General features: G+C 43.8%; 1 protein-coding gene across 1 annotated transcript in view; it reads right to left on the minus strand.

Annotated features, from left to right (window-relative positions):
* Nucleotides 1-1,576: 1,576 nt before the first annotated feature.
* Nucleotides 1,577-19,432, minus strand: part of skia (v-ski avian sarcoma viral oncogene homolog a) — a 67,909-nt gene continuing 50,053 nt past the window's right edge. Inside the window, exons 2-7 of the mRNA XM_008412923.2 lie at nt 8,267-8,383; nt 8,020-8,135; nt 7,379-7,665; nt 6,976-7,304; nt 5,915-6,145; nt 1,577-4,641 (exon numbers count right to left, since the gene is read on the minus strand). Of these exons, the coding sequence (XP_008411145.1) occupies nt 4,471-4,641; nt 5,915-6,145; nt 6,976-7,304; nt 7,379-7,665; nt 8,020-8,135; nt 8,267-8,383 (1,251 nt within the window). The 3' untranslated portion in view covers nt 1,577-4,470. The remainder of the gene's footprint in view (nt 4,642-5,914; nt 6,146-6,975; nt 7,305-7,378; nt 7,666-8,019; nt 8,136-8,266; nt 8,384-19,432) is intronic.

Raw genomic sequence — 19,432 nt, forward strand, 5'->3', positions numbered from 1 at the left:
CATTTTTTTCTTAAAAACCAAGAATACCAATGATGACCAGGCAGAGAAAGGAAAATGGTCACGCAAGCAGTGCCAAGGTAATGATAGGCTGTCACCTCTTACCATAGGGTGTGTGTCCCATTTTTCCCAGAAAGCATCCCCCCCTTTTCTTCTTCTAGTCTTAATTTAAAGGTCAAATGCTCCATGTCCTAAATACTATTAACAATGCCCATCAACTGTTTGATGCTGGAGGTTGGGCTGTTAAGTCATTGCTTAGTTATAGTTTTTTTCCTTGCCATCATCATTAGTTCTAGAATATACAGTATCTATCTGCTATAGTAACTCTTTATTTGACTGACATGACACTGTCTTAAACATGACATAACACATGTCATGAACATGAAGGAGTCTTTGTGAATGTTTATGACAGTTGTCATGAAGTGTAATTCGGCAAACAATGACACTTTTAATGCAAAGTGGCTTTAAAAGTTGCATTGAAAGTGCCAACTTTGCATTAAAGTGTATACATCTACTAAATAATACAAAATCGTCACTTTCAATTAACTTTTTGACTTTTTGTTCCAGATTTGTGGTGCATAGAAGATGAATGCTGCTTCATCATGTTTGGTTCTGGTTCCAGGGATGCAGAGCAGAACCAGAACCAGAAGACCTGAGAGGCCTGGAAGATTGACACAACAACAGATCTTTAATGTATTGATTTATAAACTAACAACAGTATTTTAAAGTCTATTCTTTGAGCTACAGGGAGCCAGTGTAGGGTCTTTAAAGCTGGGTTGATGTGCTCTGTCTTCCTGGTTTTAGTCAGAACGTGAGCAGCAGCGTTCTGATCAGCTGCAGCTGTCTAATTTTTACAGGCAGACCTGTGAAGACGCTGCTGCAGAAATTAATGCGACTAAACATCAACAAATGATGAGTTCCACTAGATCTTGCTTTGATATTTGTCTTTTAATCCTGGAAATGGTCTTCAGGTGATAGAAGGCCGTCTTTGTGACCGTCTTTATGAGGCTCTGAAGGTTCAGGTCTGAGTCCATCACCACACACAGATATAGGACCTGATCACTAGTCTCTCTCTGTAACAGCTGAAGCTGTGAGCTGACTGCAGATCGTTCCTCCTTCGGAAGAAAATACAAATTCCAGAGAGAGAAATCAGGGACTATCATAAAATAGCACTGCTGGATTCAAAATAATATATATATATTTTTTTTATGTAATCAAATTGTCTGAGAAACAGATTTTTTAATAGATGTATATATAATCATCAAAATGAGCAGCAATAAACACTTAAGATTCATCACTTTGTGTGTTATTCTACATAATCAGTTTCAGTTTTTGAATGAAATTTTATACTTGGTTATGTTGTAATTTATTGAAACGCAGGCCTGGTTCCAGAAACTTCACTGATGCTGCAGCAGGATGGAACAAAGAAACAAATGAAACTGAGCTTTGATTTGGATTGACCTGAAATTATTTGTTGAGCCAGTCTGAAAAAAACAAAACAAAAAAACAAAAAAAAACAAAGCATGAAGTCTGTCACTACTTTAGGATAATTAGGAATGAACAGAAACTGGGCCATTCAATCTGGACAAACATCTTTATTTCTGGTAATGCATCTATACACTGTACATTCAGTCACTGTAGTATATAAGCATGGCTATTTTCAAACATAATCTCATAAAGTCCTTTACAATATAGTCCGAGTCGTTAGAGGAGGGAAGGAGAAAGGTGTCAAAACACGGGGGGGAAAAAACGGACGTAGATGAATAAGCCAAGCTTCTTTTCATATTATATATGTGACATTAATACATGACAAAGCTTGCCTCTTACATAAAAATATTTCTAGAACTGTATATAGTATCAGCAGCAGCACAGGGCTAAAAATAATACATGAGGGAGGGGAGAGGAAGTCATGTGGGCCGGCTATACGATGCTGAACATTTGCTTAAAATCTATATGAAGAAGTGAAAAAAAGATAATTCAGTAAAAACTATTTAGTACGAAAAAGAAAAAAAACAGGATAAAATGTTTATGATGGGAATATTCTCTGCATCAACTGTTCCTGAAACATTTTCATTAAAACACAAACTTAAAAAAAACACAACAAAAACGGAAAAGAAAAACAAACAGCTGCTGTAAGAAAAGATATGGAAACACCATGTACATTTATAATACAGTATTGTAAATGAAAAACATATTTACACGTGTAAATTTGTATTCAAATCTTCACACTGGCTAGTATTTGGCCTATTAATACGGACTGTTATTGCTGCTTTGCTGCCCCTCGCTTAGAAAAAAAATGAATTTCCTTTAGAAAACAAGACATCATTAAATCGCTTTTTTTTTTTTTTTTCCTTTGTTTTGGACGGGAGAGCAAACAGGCCGATGTTAGCGCTTCCCTCCGCCGTAGAAAACCAGAACACAGAGGATATGAACTCTGAAGAGTAAAAACTACTAGAAAAATGTACCAATATGGGTCTGCTGGAGGGAGGCAACATCAGGGAATATCTGTAATGCTGCATCAGAAAAGGCCCGGTCCAACACTTGCATCAGCAAACCCAACTGTAAAAGTCCTTATGTACAATTTATAGTAACAATTTACCAAGTTTTTTTTTGTTTTTTTTTCTTTTCAGGATTGTTTATAAAATCTCCTCTGAGAGCATGCATATCACTGGTTCAGACATCAGAAAAAAACAAAAACTTTTGAAGCATTTGTTGAGAGTGTTTTCTGCGCCGCGCAGAGTTCTGTAAACTGCTGATTCAAGGAAACACTGATTAAAGCGCTGCAGAGCACAGAAGGGCCTCTTCGTTTCGAAACCTGCTGATGGGAACGAGACGGCAGCGCCGCCGTCAGGTTTCTGACTCTGGAAACCTTTCGTCCATCTCTCAGGCACTTGAGGTTGTCCAGCATTGCACTCGTTTTTTTTGTTTTCCTCTTTTAATATTTTTATTTTTTATTTATTTTTTGTTGTAAATGTAAGTTGATCTAAATATGGCATTTGGCTTTTATTTAACACCAATGCTTTTCCTGCTAAATAAGACAAGTCGCTTTATGTTGCATAACACAATAAAAACCCTTACATGTACAGTATCAATGCCCAATAAGTGACTATATGAATGGCAAACCTTTTTCATTTCTCATGCATAAAGAAGATGAGATTCCTACTGGAAAACGAATTGTGAACACAACAGACAAGCAGTAAAAGTATCTCCACATACAAAAACAACATCCAAGAGTTGACTGTTTGTTTGTTCGTGCTGCTGTAACAGTCCAGCCCGCAGAGATCTGAGCTGCTCCAAACGTCCTGCAAAGTCCTGCCTGCTGAACATTTTCCTGTCTATTTACAATCAGCTGCTGGAAACCGCAGCAGCTTTTACTCGCTTGATTCTGTGGCCACTCGATGACAACGGTGGCAGTAAAACGCATTTAAACTGGATTTATTTATTTCTTTAAAAGTTTTGACAAAAGTGCGATTTATTACTGTAGAGTAGAAAACAAAAAGAACWATTTTTTTATTTACACGCCTTAACTTAACAATCAGACATTTTTTGTGGTAATTGACGGGAGCCCACTGAAAAGCTCCCGGATGACGAAGCCGGTCTGGAGGGAAAAAAAACAAACAAAAATACACGCCGTCTGTCATTCAAACGTTATGAGAACACAAGGCCACGCTCACACTGGAGGGGGRAAAAAAAATCTAAGTAAAACTATGGCAACCAGCGTGGATGTGTGTGWGAGACTGTCCAACAAGTGCTCAGTGAAAACAGAGAAGGTGCCTTTAACTGTGCCTGAATGGAGGGTTGGATCTGTAGCTGAATGACAGGAAACCTCCTGAACGACCACACCGAGGTGGAGTTTGCATCTTTTACATTTATTGTCTATCATATTCATTTGTTTCCACTCCACTAGCACTGATAAAAGCATTTTTTTTCCTGTACATATCGCTATGTAGTCTCTAGATAGCTTATAATGTCTTGAAAAGCCTCTGCCTGCTTCCAGCCGTGAGCCAACGCTGGAAGCCTTTTATTTGGGGGTGGTGGGGCGGCCCCGGCCCTGCCCTCTAGGCTGTGGCCCCTCGCTGCAGCTGTGATGTCATGACGGCCTTCCAGCAGTTTGTTAGTGCGGAGTGAGAGTCTCGTTTCGTTTCCTGGCGGACGCAGCTGCGCCCGGTGAACTCCGTGTCCTCGTCTGTTTGCAGGTCTGAGTGTGAACGGTGAGTCAGTCAGTGCTGGATTTAGAAACGCGTGTCCCCTGGCTGCTTCTGCTCTCCCCTTCACTCTTCATGGGACTGGATCAGAAAACACCTGAGTGTTTCCTCTGATGGGAACGTTTTCTCTGTCTTCTGGACGATTTGGGTTCAGGTGTCGGTGATGGTGGTGCCGTGGGTCGGCCCAGAGCTGCTGGAGCAGCAGGCTGTGTCGGATGGGATGAGAGCAATGAGGGGGAATGATTGAGTGCCGATGCTTGTCTCGGGGTTACTTGTTAAGGGGCGCTTCTTTGCTGCCAGGTTTGGGCCAGAGCTGCTGTTGGAGCTCCTTTACCACCCTCTCCAGGTGCTCCCTGGCCTCCCGCTCCTGCAGCAGGTCGGCTCTGAGCTGCTCGCGGTCGGCCTCGGCATGCTGCAGCTTCATCTGGAGGTCCTCGATCTGATAAACACAAAGAGAAGTCATCTTAAGAGACAAAACCTTCTATTCTATTTAAATAAACTTCAAACACAATGATCGGCCAGAAAACTGTGGTAGGTGAAGCCCTAGTCTAGTAAAAACCAGCCCGTTGTCCTGCACTTTGCTTCGTCCAGAGGGTCTGGGCTCTCGGCATGACTGCATGTAATTCACTGATCAAATAGTTCTGATATTGTATGGAAAGWGTCATTTTCTTTGTGTAAACAAACTGACTCCTCTCAGCTGCTGTTCTTTTTCAAACCCAAGGTTTCTTAATGTTGTCACGGYAACCGTTCATGGTTCTGTTGTGAAACAGCCTCGTTCAGACTAAAGTTCCCACCGGCAAAATCTCTCATGAATGAACTGCTAGAATCAACCAGAGACCAGCATTACTGCCATTATGAGCCATTTCGAGTTGTGACTCGTTCTTTTGTTCAGGTTCTGAGGCAGAATTAGCTCCGCCCCCTGCTCATTAGCTACATTAGCTGTGACACAGGAAAAACGGAGAAAGGCCTGCGCTCCTGGGAACAGAGAGTTAAACACGGCTGACAGTGGGTGCAGGGCCCTCCCTCAGGCTGGAGACGTTCAGCCGTCCCAGAACACCAAGTCTTCCCATTGGCTGAGGTTGCTGGATGACCTAACGCAGAGCGCTSATAGGCTAGGTCAGTGTGACCTCACCGCACCATGTGCTCCTCACTGCAGCCTCATCCACTCAAACCCAAACAGAGGGTTTCACATGGAGACGTATGGAGCAGCAGCTCGGCCGCTGAACGTCCTTCCACCCAGGATTTTCCAGAAACAGTGGTCAGGTTTTGCTGCCAGACAACTAGTTGGAACTGAACCACGGATCAAARATGCAGAGCTCATGTCTCACACTCATCCAAACACTCTGCTGCTCTCATGTCCTGATCCTGTTTGTTTTCCTGGCTGYGCTGACAGCGTCTCCTCTCTGAGACGGCCGCGTCTCCGCAGGAGGACGTGGACGCAGCTGGAGGACACAGACTCCTTGTTTTGTCTAAAGCTGCCTCAGGGAAGCCGACGCCTCTTCCTGTTTCCTCTTCCAGGGGGAGGAGCCGAACTACACCCGTTCATTTCTGACTGGGAGGAAGAGAACACTTTCTGTCTCCCCCTGTCCTGAAAGTGAGACAATATAACTGCTGTGTACATACAGCAGCTTAGCCACCTTCGGGGTCTGATGGTTTTTCAATATTTCCACATTTGGAAGTGAGAGTGTGAGAGGCTCCAGTTTGTGCCGAACCTGTGCGGAGTATTTGGCGCGGAGACGGCCGGCCTCGCAGCCTTTATCGCAGACCCTCAGCTGCCGCGCCTGCTCCAGCTCCCTCTTCAGACGGATCCGCGACTCGTTCGCCTCCTTCATCTTCTTCTCGCTCTCGGCTCGCAGACGCTCGATTTCCTTCCTCAGGCTGCGCTTGGCCTCGGTCGCCTCTCGGAGCTTCTCCTTCTTTGCCACCCGCAGGAATTCCAGCTCCTGTGAAGAAGAGATGGCCACAGTTAGCCTGCAAGTTCTCCGCGTTTATCYACGTGTGCAACTCAAGTTCTTCTTATTGGCAAATTTCTAAATTCCTCGTGCGCTTGTAATCAACAAGTGACCGAAACCATTCAAAATGTTTAATAAAACTAATGTTACAAAGAGTAGAATAAATGCGGCTTTTAACAACCGGTAGAGTGTGAAGCTTATCAGGAGCTTCATTAGAATAGAGTAGAAGAGTAGAAAGATCATTTCTGTTCAAAASCAAGGAAACGCATCACAACCGAGCAAAGATCCTTGGGGTTCCTAGAGACTGGGCTAAGAGCAAAGTTCACAACTTCAAAGTTAAAGGAACAGTTGCTATGCCACCGGGAGGCAGAAAAAGAAGCCTATAAAAAACCTGGAGTGACTGCAGCTTCCACAGGAAGGCACCGCCAGGTGCTGAAGGGAGCCATGTCCAGACTGGACCTCAAAGTCCAGCRASGCTGGGTCCCAGAGGAAGAAAGGCCCTTAATGTCACCTGACTTGAATTGTACATGGTGAGATTTAACTAAGGCGCTTCCACACTCAGCTGTGGAGGAAAAGACTGGCTCCTCCGGTGCCTGTCTATAAAACTCACGTGCAGCAGAACAGAACAGCAGAAGGTGCTCCACTGCATACTAAACATGCTTGTCATGAAATTGCTGAATACTTGCGTGAGTACAGTTGCCAATAAAAGCGACTTTTTAGTTTTGAGAAACCAGTTGTGTTGAAGTCCTTCTTTGATCAGTTTGTTGATGTCAGAAGTGCGTAGCTGGAATGTGGAGTTAATGAGTGCAGAGCCTAACTACCTGCTGGAGGCTCCGCTTGGCCTGCAGGGCTGAGCCCAGTTTCTCCTCCTGCTTCACTCTCATCTTCACGATCTCATGCAGGAACTTCTCTTTCGACTCCTTGGAGTCCAGCCCTCCGTCCAGCGCCTGCCTGAGGCTCTCCAGCTCTGACTCCAGCCCCAGCTCCGAAGGCGCCACGGCCACAGCGGGGGCTGCAGCCGCAGGGGCGGAGCATTCCGCCGACGTGACGGTGCAGACCGGCCCTTGGGCTCCCGGTGAGCTCAGGTCCTTGGCTGAGCTGCTGGATGAGGTGAAGGACGGCGAGGACAGGGAGGACATGGAGGATGTGACTGTGGAGGAAAGATCAGAAGCACGTCAACGACTGCAACACGTTTATGAACATGGGGGCCAGAGCGCTACTCACAGTCGTCACGGCTCTCCACCTCCACTTCCACCTCAGAGTCCTTGTCATCCTGTGGCGGGGGCCGGCAGGCGGCAACAGGCGGGGGGCAGGGGCCCTCTGGAGCCGGAGCCGGCAGCTCCTCCATAGCTCTTCTCTTACGAGGTCTGGAGCAGTGGCTGGCACCCTCATCTGAAGGCTGGGACGTGTTGGCGGCAGGCGGGGATGTGGGCCCCGCCTTCCCCAAAGGGAGAGGCGTGAGGGCCACGTTGGGGGCCACAGCATTCTCGAGGCTCTTGTAGTTGTAGAAGCTGGAGGACAGCGACAGGTGATGTTAAGGCTCATAGTGTTCTGATCTGTAAAGGTGACAGTCTAGCCCTGGTGTGGGGACATGGCCGGGCCGGGCGGGGGAGCTGGACCCCTGGAGCACCAGCAAACCCAGACAAGTGAACAGCCATGATGTTCAAACCACAGCTGTCTGTGGGTTTAAGAGATTAGATTTTCCCTAAGGTGTGACTGAATATAAAGAGCTAAAAGAATCTGTTGTTTCCATAAGGTAGCAGATCAACTTTGGGGTGGATCATACGGGGTTAGATCACCAGGCAGATCAATGGGTGGACCATGGGGTGGATCACAAGTGTTGTCCGGTCCTGAGATGGACTCACCTGTCTCTCAGCAGAGCCAGAGGGTGGGGGGGCGGCTCCTTCTCCCCAGCAGAGATGTGAGGAGACCATGGTCTGAAAGCTGAAGGTCTCTGTCTGGGCTGCAGGCAGTTGATCCCCTGAGAGACACAAGAGCTCACTTTAGACCAGCAGATTTGATCTGAAATGATCAGGACTTGGAAGGRCTTCAAGGTCATAGAAAACTTGGGAGATGAAAACACAACTTTCATCTGAGCTCAGCCACACTGACCTTGCTTGAGGCAGACAGAGACTGCAGCCAGTCGTGCTGCTTCTCTTTGTCACCAAGCGGAGACTGTGACGGGACGTCTTCCAGTTTGGACTTTTTCACAGGGATGCCATCAGACGCCTAAAAGACAGACAGAACGTTGACATAAAGACTCCATGTTAGTCAGGGCGTTTTGTCTCGTTTATACAATCACTGCCACTGAGAGTTTCACAATCATGTCAAAAATACTTCATATGTTTTATATAAAAAGCTGGAAGAGTTTTCACTTATTCCAGATGGAGGGAAATGAACATGGGAAGTGTGTGTATGCTTTTGTCTGTTAGCTTGACGCCGGCATGAATGATTTCCTCCTGATTCCGTCCAAMCTGAGTCTAATCTGACCGCAGTCTGGAGCACATGAGACACTGACTGCCTATAGCTAGTAAAGCATAATCCTGACAAACTCTAAGGGGAATGCAAATCAGAAGTGCCGCCCTGATGTGGACACTCCAAAACAGAACAGGTGTTGCCTTTTACACACACATCTTTATCAGAGGAACTTATTATTAAATTATTATTATATAAGAGAATCTTCTCATGTTATTGTTAAATATTTCTGTCAGCTGACAGAAATCCAGATTTCTGTCAGAAAATTGTTAGCAGAGACCTCAACCAAGAGACTGGATTTATCACTGGTACAGAGAGGAATGTAATGTCCAACAACTGTTGCATAGTTCTTCATAGTGACAACACTGCAGACACTGCTTTGATTGTATACATTAGTCTGAGTTCATGCGTCCCTTTGGGATGCAAGTCATCACAGGTTGCACTGCTAGCTAGAGGTTGCTACACTAAAAAAATCCATAAAGTGAAAACGCACCGAGCAACGCGTCGTTAGGGGAGCTGGCTGCAACCACCAGGGGGTTAAATTTAGGTATGCTGTTGACTCTGAGGGGATCTTTCTATTTATGGGGAACTTCACACACACACGCACACACRCACACATACGACACACACTCTGCATCACAGACGGGATCCAGAGCAGCGAAGGTGTGTTTGCATACGGCCAGCCAAGAGAGAAGGCAAGAGGTGACTGGGGCAGTGTGAGTGTCTGACACACACTCACACACGCAGTCTGTCACACACCGATACACCCAGAAAGGCAGACAAGCAGGGCTTTGTCACTATGACCTCAGCTTCTCCCAGCTGTGGCTGTCACTAGCTGCCGCACAAACACACACGCACTCTTGAGTTACTGCAAAAGCTGAACAGAAAGTGTGTCGCTCTCAAAAAAAGGAAAAAAAAAAATTCTATCGTACTTTTTCTTAATGGAAGCTAAACCTGACTGGTGCAAAGTCAAATCTACCAACACGGTGTGTTGAAAGCAGACAAAAACATTAAGAAAGATATTTCCTAAAAATAAGAACAACAAAACTGCAGAAGTTGCACAAGGCAAAACAGATGATACACTCAAAGGCAAAGGTCAAATTTTAAAAATTCAAAAATCCGACAGCAACACAAATCAGGCTGGACTGAACTGTGCACACATCCATCCTGAGGGGGCGCTGTGCTCCAACACAATTCTGCTCTACCCATCACTATTTAAGGCAGCGCTGTCTAGAAACTGTAGTTGTCATAAAGAAACAGACTACAGGCTAGCTACCTGAGCAGATAGCCTGACTAGCTAATCAGCTAATTAGGAGTTTTCAACATTTGACTTACCAAACAGTAAAGACTTTTATAACAAAATGTTTGAACTGTATCAATAGCGGCAGAGATAATTGTTAGTCATCTCCTTTAAATAAAATAAATTACATCATGTTTCACACGTTGTGGTAAACACTGACAATGTTTTACTGCAGAATATTTACTTATGACTTTCATACCATGAAGACGTCAACAGCCAATGATTCTGCCTTTATAATCGATTTAAAATGTTAAGCTGAATGGCTGAGAGGGAGGAAATGGAGGAGCTGTCAAGGTATGGAAGTAACACGGTGACGATAATCTGTCTTTCAGTGGGTAAAATGAGGCTCAGCTGGTTTGAAGATGGTTGGTTTGTGGGTTCTGGGTATGAGCACTTTGATCTGTTTCCCCCCACCCAACACAAAAATGTGATAAATATGTGGTCTGCTGTGAATCCAAAGGTTATCTACAGTAGACACGGTAAAAACTGTTGCATGAGGAATCTGCTTTGCTCTGGAGGATGTGTTGCTCTTGTTCTTCCTTCAAAGTTTACAGCAACACAATGTCAGGACTGGACAGAGGACAGCACTCTGAACACACTGGGACAAAGCAGCGTCCTGCTGGGTGTCTCAACAGGTGGTCCTTTGCAGCCGGGTGAGGTCGTCCCCCCAACCCTCCGGTCATGTTGGCACGGTGGCCTGCTTTGCCACGATGTAATCAGAGCTGCTCCGGCGGGGAATTGGTGTGACTAGACGGGCTGGCACTCCCAACATGACAGCTGTCCTCATTCCACTAGACTCCTGAGGGCTCAGCTCCACGACTTTCATTAACTTTCCATTACATCATGGGAGTCCTTTTCTGGCCAATTAGTACAACTTTAGAAGCCTTGTGCTACAGAAAAATATATCATAGGTTCACAAAGATGCTGAAGATATTTTGGTTTTGTTTGAGGAAGTCTCCATCATCATCAAACTGCAAAAAACCCAAATAAACCATTTAGAGCTGGAAAAGTTTTTCTATCAATTACCTCCATTACTGATCAATTTGCTGTCCAAAATGACTAAAAGTACTCTGAAGTACTCTGCATTTTTTCCCCCATGTTTCGGTGTTGTAGGAGTCCTGGAAGCAAAGCTGAACCCAGAGAGGCTGACAGTTTGTGGGTTATCTAGAGATGAGGAGATTTGTCCTAGATTTGACTGTAGCAAAGCAGGGCTAGAGGCAAGTGGCTAGCCTACAGAGCGGCTGATCCTCTCTCTCCAACATACACACACACACGCGCACACAAAATCTGCGCCTCCATGCCACGTGTCAGTCCTTGTCTCGTGGATCACTGGTTGCCAATACTGCTGCTCTCCAGCAGGACGAGATCCGTTAGAAATCTTGGCTGGAGCAGAGCGTTTATAGGGGTCAACAAAACCAGCAGCTGAGCCTGTGGGTCTCGGCGGCGGAGGGAGCGGGAGGGCGACTCGGAGGAAGAGAGACAAATCTGCATGTTTAAGGAGCGAGACCGAGAGGCATGAGGCTGGGAGTTTTCATCCAGCACAGAGACAGAGGGGCTGGTTCCTCAGGGTTCAGGACTCTTCATCTTGATCCCTTAGAAAGATTCCGTCACAAGATGTGGATGTCTTTCTGGGTGCTTGAACATAATCAGATACACATCTCTGGCTCAGAAATGTAAATATAAGAACTCTTTATACAAGCAGACCTGAACAGTCAAGGGCCTCCATGGAAACCCTTCCGGGGTCTCCTGCTGAAGCCCTGACCGACCAACAGGAAGCTGCCGCACATGATGCAAATGCTCATGCTCTAACGCAGCTGTCTATGCCGTGGCTCACACTGCATAGACAGGATGTCACACCTCTGAGATAAGGCTTAAAGATTAGTCGGGGTGTGTTAGACGTGCTCACACTGCACCGTCTGCTGCAACACCTCACACTAAAAACAGCACACCTCGTACTGTCAGCACAGCAGCACCGTGTTACAAGCATGCTTCAGTTACGAAGTAGGGCCTGTTTCATCTGCAAAGTGGCAGAGCTGAATGGACCAATCGCCGTGTGAGGAGGTTCAGATGCTTCTCATGCGATTCTTTAGCTCCATGTTCGGGAATGGAGACATTACACCTGTTCTCTGAGACCTTTGTTGTTTAAACCCTCAGAGGTTGTTCAAACGTTCGGTGTGACTCGAGACTTTAAAACACAAGACTTCCAGGTAAACATACCTAATCTTAAAATTCTTACCATCGTGGCTGCAGATGCAGACTGCTGCTAGGTCAGAGTTCAAACTACCTCTGTAAAAGAGTTGAATCTGCCGCTCTCCTTCCAGTCTCCACCACTGAGGAAGAATTTCTCTTATATATAATTGCTATTAACTCAGGTTACCGACACATGCTGCCTTTATTTGCAAAAACCAGTCACATTAAGTCCTGATATTGTTACTAAGATATTGTTTGCTTTCATGTCAAACTTCAGTTTTAATGGAAAGAATTTCCTTAAATGTAAATGAGATCATATGTGTATTTGACTTATATTTGTATTTCTGTTGTGTGTTTCATGTGTTTTAAGCTTGTTGTGTGGATGCAACCACAAGCTCTGCAGCTCATGTGTGTCTAATTTACGGCCCCTTACTTTGCACATGGCAGTCAGGAATAAACCCCGCATGAGAAACTCACAAAGCATTAAGTCATGGGGCCACATCAGTCGGAGTGTCAGGCATGTCTCAGCTGCTGCAGGGGCCCCATGCACATCTTCAGTCTGGGTGTGTGTGTGTGTGTCTGTTAGAGAGGCTGTTTGTGGCAGACAGGATGGGTGGGGTATTCTCCTAAAGACTTTCAAAAACCCTTGTTCTTTAACTTCCTGTGTCTGCTACTCCACTGAGACAAGACACTCGTTTTCAGAGAAATCAAATCAGCAGACCTGAACTCTCTGGCAAGTTGCTCTGTTTCTGCTCCATAATGCTGGAAGGACAGATTCTGGAAGATTTTCTTTTTTAAATAATTTTTTTTACTAGGAATCACATCCAAACACTTTCGTTTTAGACGAAGGGATTTAGGGAAGCGAAATCTCAATGAAACTGACTACACTAAACTTTCACTGTGCTGACCTTTCAGATTTAAATACCAGACTTTCTAATCAATCCACGCAAAATCATCAGACCATGTTAAATAATTCAACTTAATGATTTGATTTCCTTTCCTGGTCTGGCTGCTCACTGTGTTCGGTGTGAGGACAAAACAAACTGTTCAGAGGTTTGGTTGTAAAGGCTCTCCTACCACTTTGAAAACAAGGACAACAGTTTTTATCTACTTAAAAATGTGACGATAAAAGGAGGAACATTTAGGAACACAAATACCACATTACGACATACTAAAAATAAAAATACAATCTTTTTATGAACAATGCTTGTATTTCTGTGATGTAATGTTAACTAACTAACTAAATAAATACTATTAAATAACTGTAACGGCCGATTGAAATAAAACCCAATTCTTGAAAATATGGTAACACTTTATTTGATGCCGTGTGCATAAGACTGACGTGACACTGTCATAAACATGACATAACACCCGTTATGAACACGAAGGAGTCTTTATGAATGTCTATGGCTGTTATCATGAAGTGTCATTCGGTGAATAATTACACGTTTAATGCAAAGTTGCACTAAAAGTTGCATTAAAAGTCCATTAAAATTGTCTACTTTGCAAAAGTCTCATTACAACATAATAAACATAAAATAATCTCAAATCACCAGCTTTTCCACCACACTTATCAGTTAGTAATGTTTTTTCTGCTGATATATTAGTTTGCCACCGAAGATGACAAAGGCTATGGTTAACCTTCAAGCTTCTCTGCCTCATTTCTCTGGTACTGCAAGACATTCCTTTGCAAAGGTCTTGCAGTAAATTTTGATGCAACTTGTCAAAGTCATGTTGCTGGACTTTTTGTTTTATTATCTTTTTAAAGAGAAGATGTCGTCTCCTAGCAACACTTCCTAACGGCCCATCCATGTTCAGTCTTTGTCTAACCAGTCTTTCGGTAGAATGAGCCACATCAGATTATTTGCTCCTCCAACTATTCCCAGATTGATGTGCAGCATAAGATGCTTCACTGAGGTTAATGTCCATGTCTGTCTGGCTTCACTGCAAAAATCATCCTTCTCAGAACATGTTCAAATATAGAAAATAAGATGTTTTCCCCATGTAGTAGTATAAAAAATCTGCCATCGGTATTATTACTTTTGATCAATGCTAAAGAATATTTTGCTGGAAAAGTACTTGTAAGTTAGTTTTGTCTTATTTCAGGTATTCTGAGAAAGGTACTAAATACTAAATTCTGGTATTTTTTTTCTAGAAATTTGAAAAAATACTTGGTAAGATTGGGTGTTACTGTTTTTGATCTTTTTTGGTATGCGTTAGCAGTCTGCTTACACACCAGAAGCTACACAGCTGGGAACTGAGAATAGCCATGCCACTACCTGATAATCAGACAAACATTGCATTTAATGAGAACTACCAGTTTGAAACCTTCTGAAACTTAAGCGTGAAATCAGCTCATTTCTGCACTCTTGCTAATTTTCTGCTCACTAAAACAGTGGAACTGTTTTGTGGTAAAAGTGTTGTGGCTCCTCTATGGTTATATAAATGCTGTCTTGAAATTCGTTTTTGGAAGGAAATATCTTTGGGAACCTCAGGGAAATTAAGTTTTTTTTTGTTTTTTTTACAGAGACCATGTAATGCTGAAAATATGAGAGCCAGTAAGAATCAAAAACTCACAGATGACAGCCAGCCTTTATTAAGGCAAAGCAGAATCTCTGTCCTGATAAAATCTGTCACTTTGGTCAACACCTTGTTTCCTTTTCTACCACTCCCTGTCTTCCCTAAAACCCTCCCCCGCCCCTCAGCGTTCATCTATCTGTCTGAGAGCATTTCCTGTGTCACAGATTACAGGATGTCTTCTGCAAACAAGCTAAATTCCAGCTGCAGAGTGAAGCAAGCAGAAAGCTACAGAATCTTCCAGTTGGGTTCAGACCTGTTCTAAAAACCTAAACAGTCATTTTCTTCCTGAAACAGAACACACAGTGACTAAAGCAAGAGGTGGTTTTAAAGTAATCTGCAGACATGTGGCCACCGTTCGACATGTTAGACACATTTGTGGTAAATGTGTTTCTGTTCATTCGGAACAATGTGCTTAAATATGTAAAATCATAGCTGTCAATATGTGACTATATATCTGAAGTTTTGTCTGAAAAATGGAGATGAATGCCTACATGTTGGTGATTGGTTTGTATAAATCGGTGATTGAACCTGGATTGTCTTTTTGTGAGCTGAAAACATTCAAACTTTAGATGTTTGGCTGGAGTAGTGGTTGCAGATCAAGCATCCCTGCAGACTAGGCTGAGATAAAAGGCCGAGCAACCTGTTTTCTTTGCTTTTGTCTTGAGTCAGGAGGCTGAATGGGGCCCCACCCTGCCTGTGACCTGACTTTGGCCTCTCTGCATGTCTTTCATAGGGCACCCTGAGCTGTGAAGAGGGTGGGGACCCTTCCTGGAAGCAAAGTGTCAGTTTAGCTCAGCCCTGGCCACAAAAGAATACCTGCACATGCAAAAGAAACAAACAGGTGTCAGACAACACATGGCTCATCTGTTTATGCAAAAGAAAGTCCTGCAGCCCTCAGAAGGTGAGTTCAGCTCCCACCACCTGCTTATGTTTATGTTCGCATGTAGCGTCCTCTCTTTGCTCTACATCTGCCTGTTTCTGTGCGTGCCGCTGGAGAGCCGAGCATGGCGCAGAGAAAGAGAAAAAGCAGCTTGCTGCAGAGCGAATCCTCGAGTGAGTGTTTGTGGGTTACAGGCGAACACAGAAGAGCTCTAAATTTGGCAACCAGTTCATCTCACCATCACCTCCTTGGCTGAGGAGTCACGGAGAACAATAGGGCTTCTGTCTTCAATGAAGTAAACAGCAAAAACACTTTCCATAGCTCCAGTTGGGCCGCTGCAGCATTGTGCTGAAAAAAAAAAAGAATCCTATCGTCTTATTATTCAGGAGCCTGCAGACTTGCTGAGATGCAGTTTTGTGTTTGAGATGAACCGGTTTGCTGACTAGACTTTAAATGACCTCATCTAATATTYTCTTTGATGTGCTGCCGAGTAATTTTTCCTGTGCTCAGCACATAAGTGACTGTATTTACTCAGTAAGTTTGGATTTATTGGGAGCAAGTATGGACTTGTTGAGTAAAGCTGAGGAAAAAGATGCCCGCCTGGTGAGTGTGCAGACACAAGGCAGATGTTGAGACTCCCATGTGTACAGTGATGAGGGGATGAGGGGCCTCGGGCCCCCAGCAGTACCTGCCCGTACCATCTCCTCTCATGGAAGCCGTCATTCATCCCACAGCGGCTTCGTCTGCATCCCCGCCACTTGAAAGACACACTCCAGACACACACTGTTCCGGACATCTCCGAGCGCTTTCCCAGAGGACCGCCCTCCTTCTACAAACCAGACGGCCTACTGGTATTCAAAATTATTATTATTATTATTTCACTGCAGTGAAATTGCAGTACTTTTCAACCTCCCACTTCCAAGAAGAGTCCAGAGGGACACCAGAATCAAAAACAAGAGAAGCCTCCCAGAACTGCTGAAACTGGCTGAAGGTTCAATGCTTCTACAGCACTGGGTAAAAGTTCAAAACTAGCTTTGTAAAACAAACAAAAAAAGAAATTAATTGCATTATATGCATAAGAAAAACATGACAAGAGAACATCTAAAATGAGGCATTAGCAATGACATGCTTAGACAAAGTGACAGCAGCTTAGCTAAAGCATGACCTTGAGTACAGCTCATCAGTAAGCAGGTAAGGAAAAGTGATTGCTGTAGTAAACTAGTCAACCCTAGTCAAGAGGTTTCTTTGTCATGTGGTCCCACAGATGCATAAACACAAAAAGATGATTGTTTTTAACCAACTATCCTTCCTCAAGATGTCTTGTTTTCAACTTGACCAGATCTTCAGATCTCTGCATCCTGACTGGAGAGTTTAACCTGAAGAGGCTGGAAGCCATTAAACAACCACACAACCACGGTGATAAAAGCCTGGAGAAGTGAAAAACAATAAATGAGTCTTCCTCTACTACAGACTGTCTCCATGCATGTCTAGGTTTACAGACAGAGTGAAGAAAGGGGAACGATTGGGGAGGTTTGGGCAGGGGTTGGGGTCTCTGTTTCCTTTCGCCAAATTAGCTTTGGCAACAGTTTCTGTGGAAATGAGGAAAAGAGCGGTGCTCCTTGTTCAGAGCTGACCAGGAATTGGAAGGTTGGAAGTGATGGATAGCTTAAAGACGGTTCTGGAGGGTAAGTAAATACAGCTCGGACATTTCAACAACTTTTCTATCCTCTTCTGGGATAGAATTCTAACATTAACATGAGCACAGTAATTCCTAGTATCTTTAAAACTAGGGTCTATAGAGGTTAAGAAAGATGTAACTTCAGCCAAGAGATGTGCTTACATAAGGTCTCAGACTGGTTGTTAAATGCAAAGTTCATCTGTAATAAACAGAGTAACAAAAATGTTCAGCCAAATGATTTAAAGCACCCAGTAGGTTATCACACTAGACTAAATAAATTTGCTTTCATTCTGATTTCATCATCCATCCACCCATTATTTCAAACGCGTATCTCTAGTGGGGTTGTGAGTGTTGCCGGTGCTTATCTTCAGCGGTGGGGTCAACCTGGACAGGTCGCCAGTTCATTGCAGGGCAACACAGAGACAGACAGGACAAACACACTTAAAGCAAATGTAGAGAGACCAGTCGACCTGACAGTCATGTTGTTGGACTGTGGGAGGAAGCCGGAGTACCTGGAGAGAACCCACACATGCACAGGAAGAACATGCAAACATCATTCTGGTTGTGGATTCAAACCCAGAACCAGTTGGTAGCGCTGTTGCCTTGCAGCACAAAGGTTCTGGGTTTGAATTCCAGCCTGGGGTCTTTCTGCAAGGCAACAGTGCTGCCAACTGCGCCACTGTGCAGCCCTGTCAGTAGAACAATTTCACTTATTTCAGTGTAAATGTGTTGCTACAGTTGGCACATTTTTTGAAAATCAGGATAATAGATGCATGGGTTGATTTTAAAAGATGTCTAACACTTGTTTACAGCAGTAGTATGGTAGTAGTACTGATGTTTCCCATACAGGACAAGGAGTCGATCTGCAGGGATGGATCTGTCAGTGAGGGGAATGTGAGGCTGTAAGGAAGGGTTGGTCCTCTTCCAGGCCTCAATGTGCCTGCTAGAGTCTTGTCCTCTTACTGGATCTCCTTGTCCAGTGAGAGGACAGACCACCAATGGTGCACAGTATCTCCCCCTTTCTATCTCCCTGGTACCTAGAGTAGGAGAGATGAAGAAGATGCCGCCTCAAAGGACAGGTCTAATGTCAACAATGCTTGATAAAACAAGAACTGTCCATCTTGACATGCTGAGCTGTTACGTAGGACTATGTTGAGGACATGGTCCATTAGTCATGGATGTTTAAATGTGGAGCAGCTAGACGAGGCGAACCAGGCTGATGGTACTCTGCTGCTACCTGAAGTCAGATCGGGTGTTTGGCATCGTCCTTGTTATACAGTTCAACCAAATCCCACAGTTCTTCTCACAGCCATAGCAAAGACTGGATTTGAACTGATGTGTTAACACCAATGCACATAAACTATGTTAGGATTATAAAATGTGATTTTCATACTCTGAAAAAAGCCATACAAGGCATACTGGAACATGTTAATAAAAAAGAAACTTGTACTTTTTTTAGCCTGGTATTAATCATACACTATGCAAATTTGTTTCAGGTCTCTCTTTTAGAGGGATAGCTCCTAATGTTTGGAAAAACATTCTGCTTTAATTTTTTAACAGTGAATATTTTTGACAAGGCAGGTTTTGGTTTCTTTTGTATAAATCTACATCAGTCAAGGTAACAGTTAGTCCGTCAAACAGAGGGACTTCTGTCAGTCAGGTTGCATTGTGCAGTTATTTTACCAGAGGACTGCGCTTTGCCACATGCACTGGAAATAGAATATGTGAAGCATTTCATGGTCACAGTCTGATACTCAGATGATCTGTGGTCAGTTTAAGTAAATGTGATTTTTTTTTTTTTTTTTTCTTAGCGAGGTAGTTACTGTTTAGTTACTAGGCAACTACTCTGTGTACTCAAGTTTCTTACTGGAAGATCAGTAGTGGTGCATTATCGTCATCATCTGTATAAACCAACAGTTATTCACTGGAGAAGCAATGTTAACTTTTCTAACTTTTGCACAGAAACCCCAGAAATCCTGAACTGTATCTTTAAAAATGAAACTTCATTTACCACAATACTATCTGCATAAATGAAGGTCATTTAAAAGCAGAAAGAAGAAGTGTTCATGGTTATTAAGAGCAACAAAGTCCAGTGCTGTATGAACAGTAAGATTATTTATTGTACAGTTTCTTTTCTTCTCACAAATGTGTAGCTTAAGTCCTTTAATATTTTGT

The sequence above is a fragment of the Poecilia reticulata genome, linkage group LG7 (assembly GCF_000633615.1).
Source record: "Poecilia reticulata strain Guanapo linkage group LG7, Guppy_female_1.0+MT, whole genome shotgun sequence".
Taxonomy (NCBI): domain Eukaryota; kingdom Metazoa; phylum Chordata; class Actinopteri; order Cyprinodontiformes; family Poeciliidae; genus Poecilia; species Poecilia reticulata.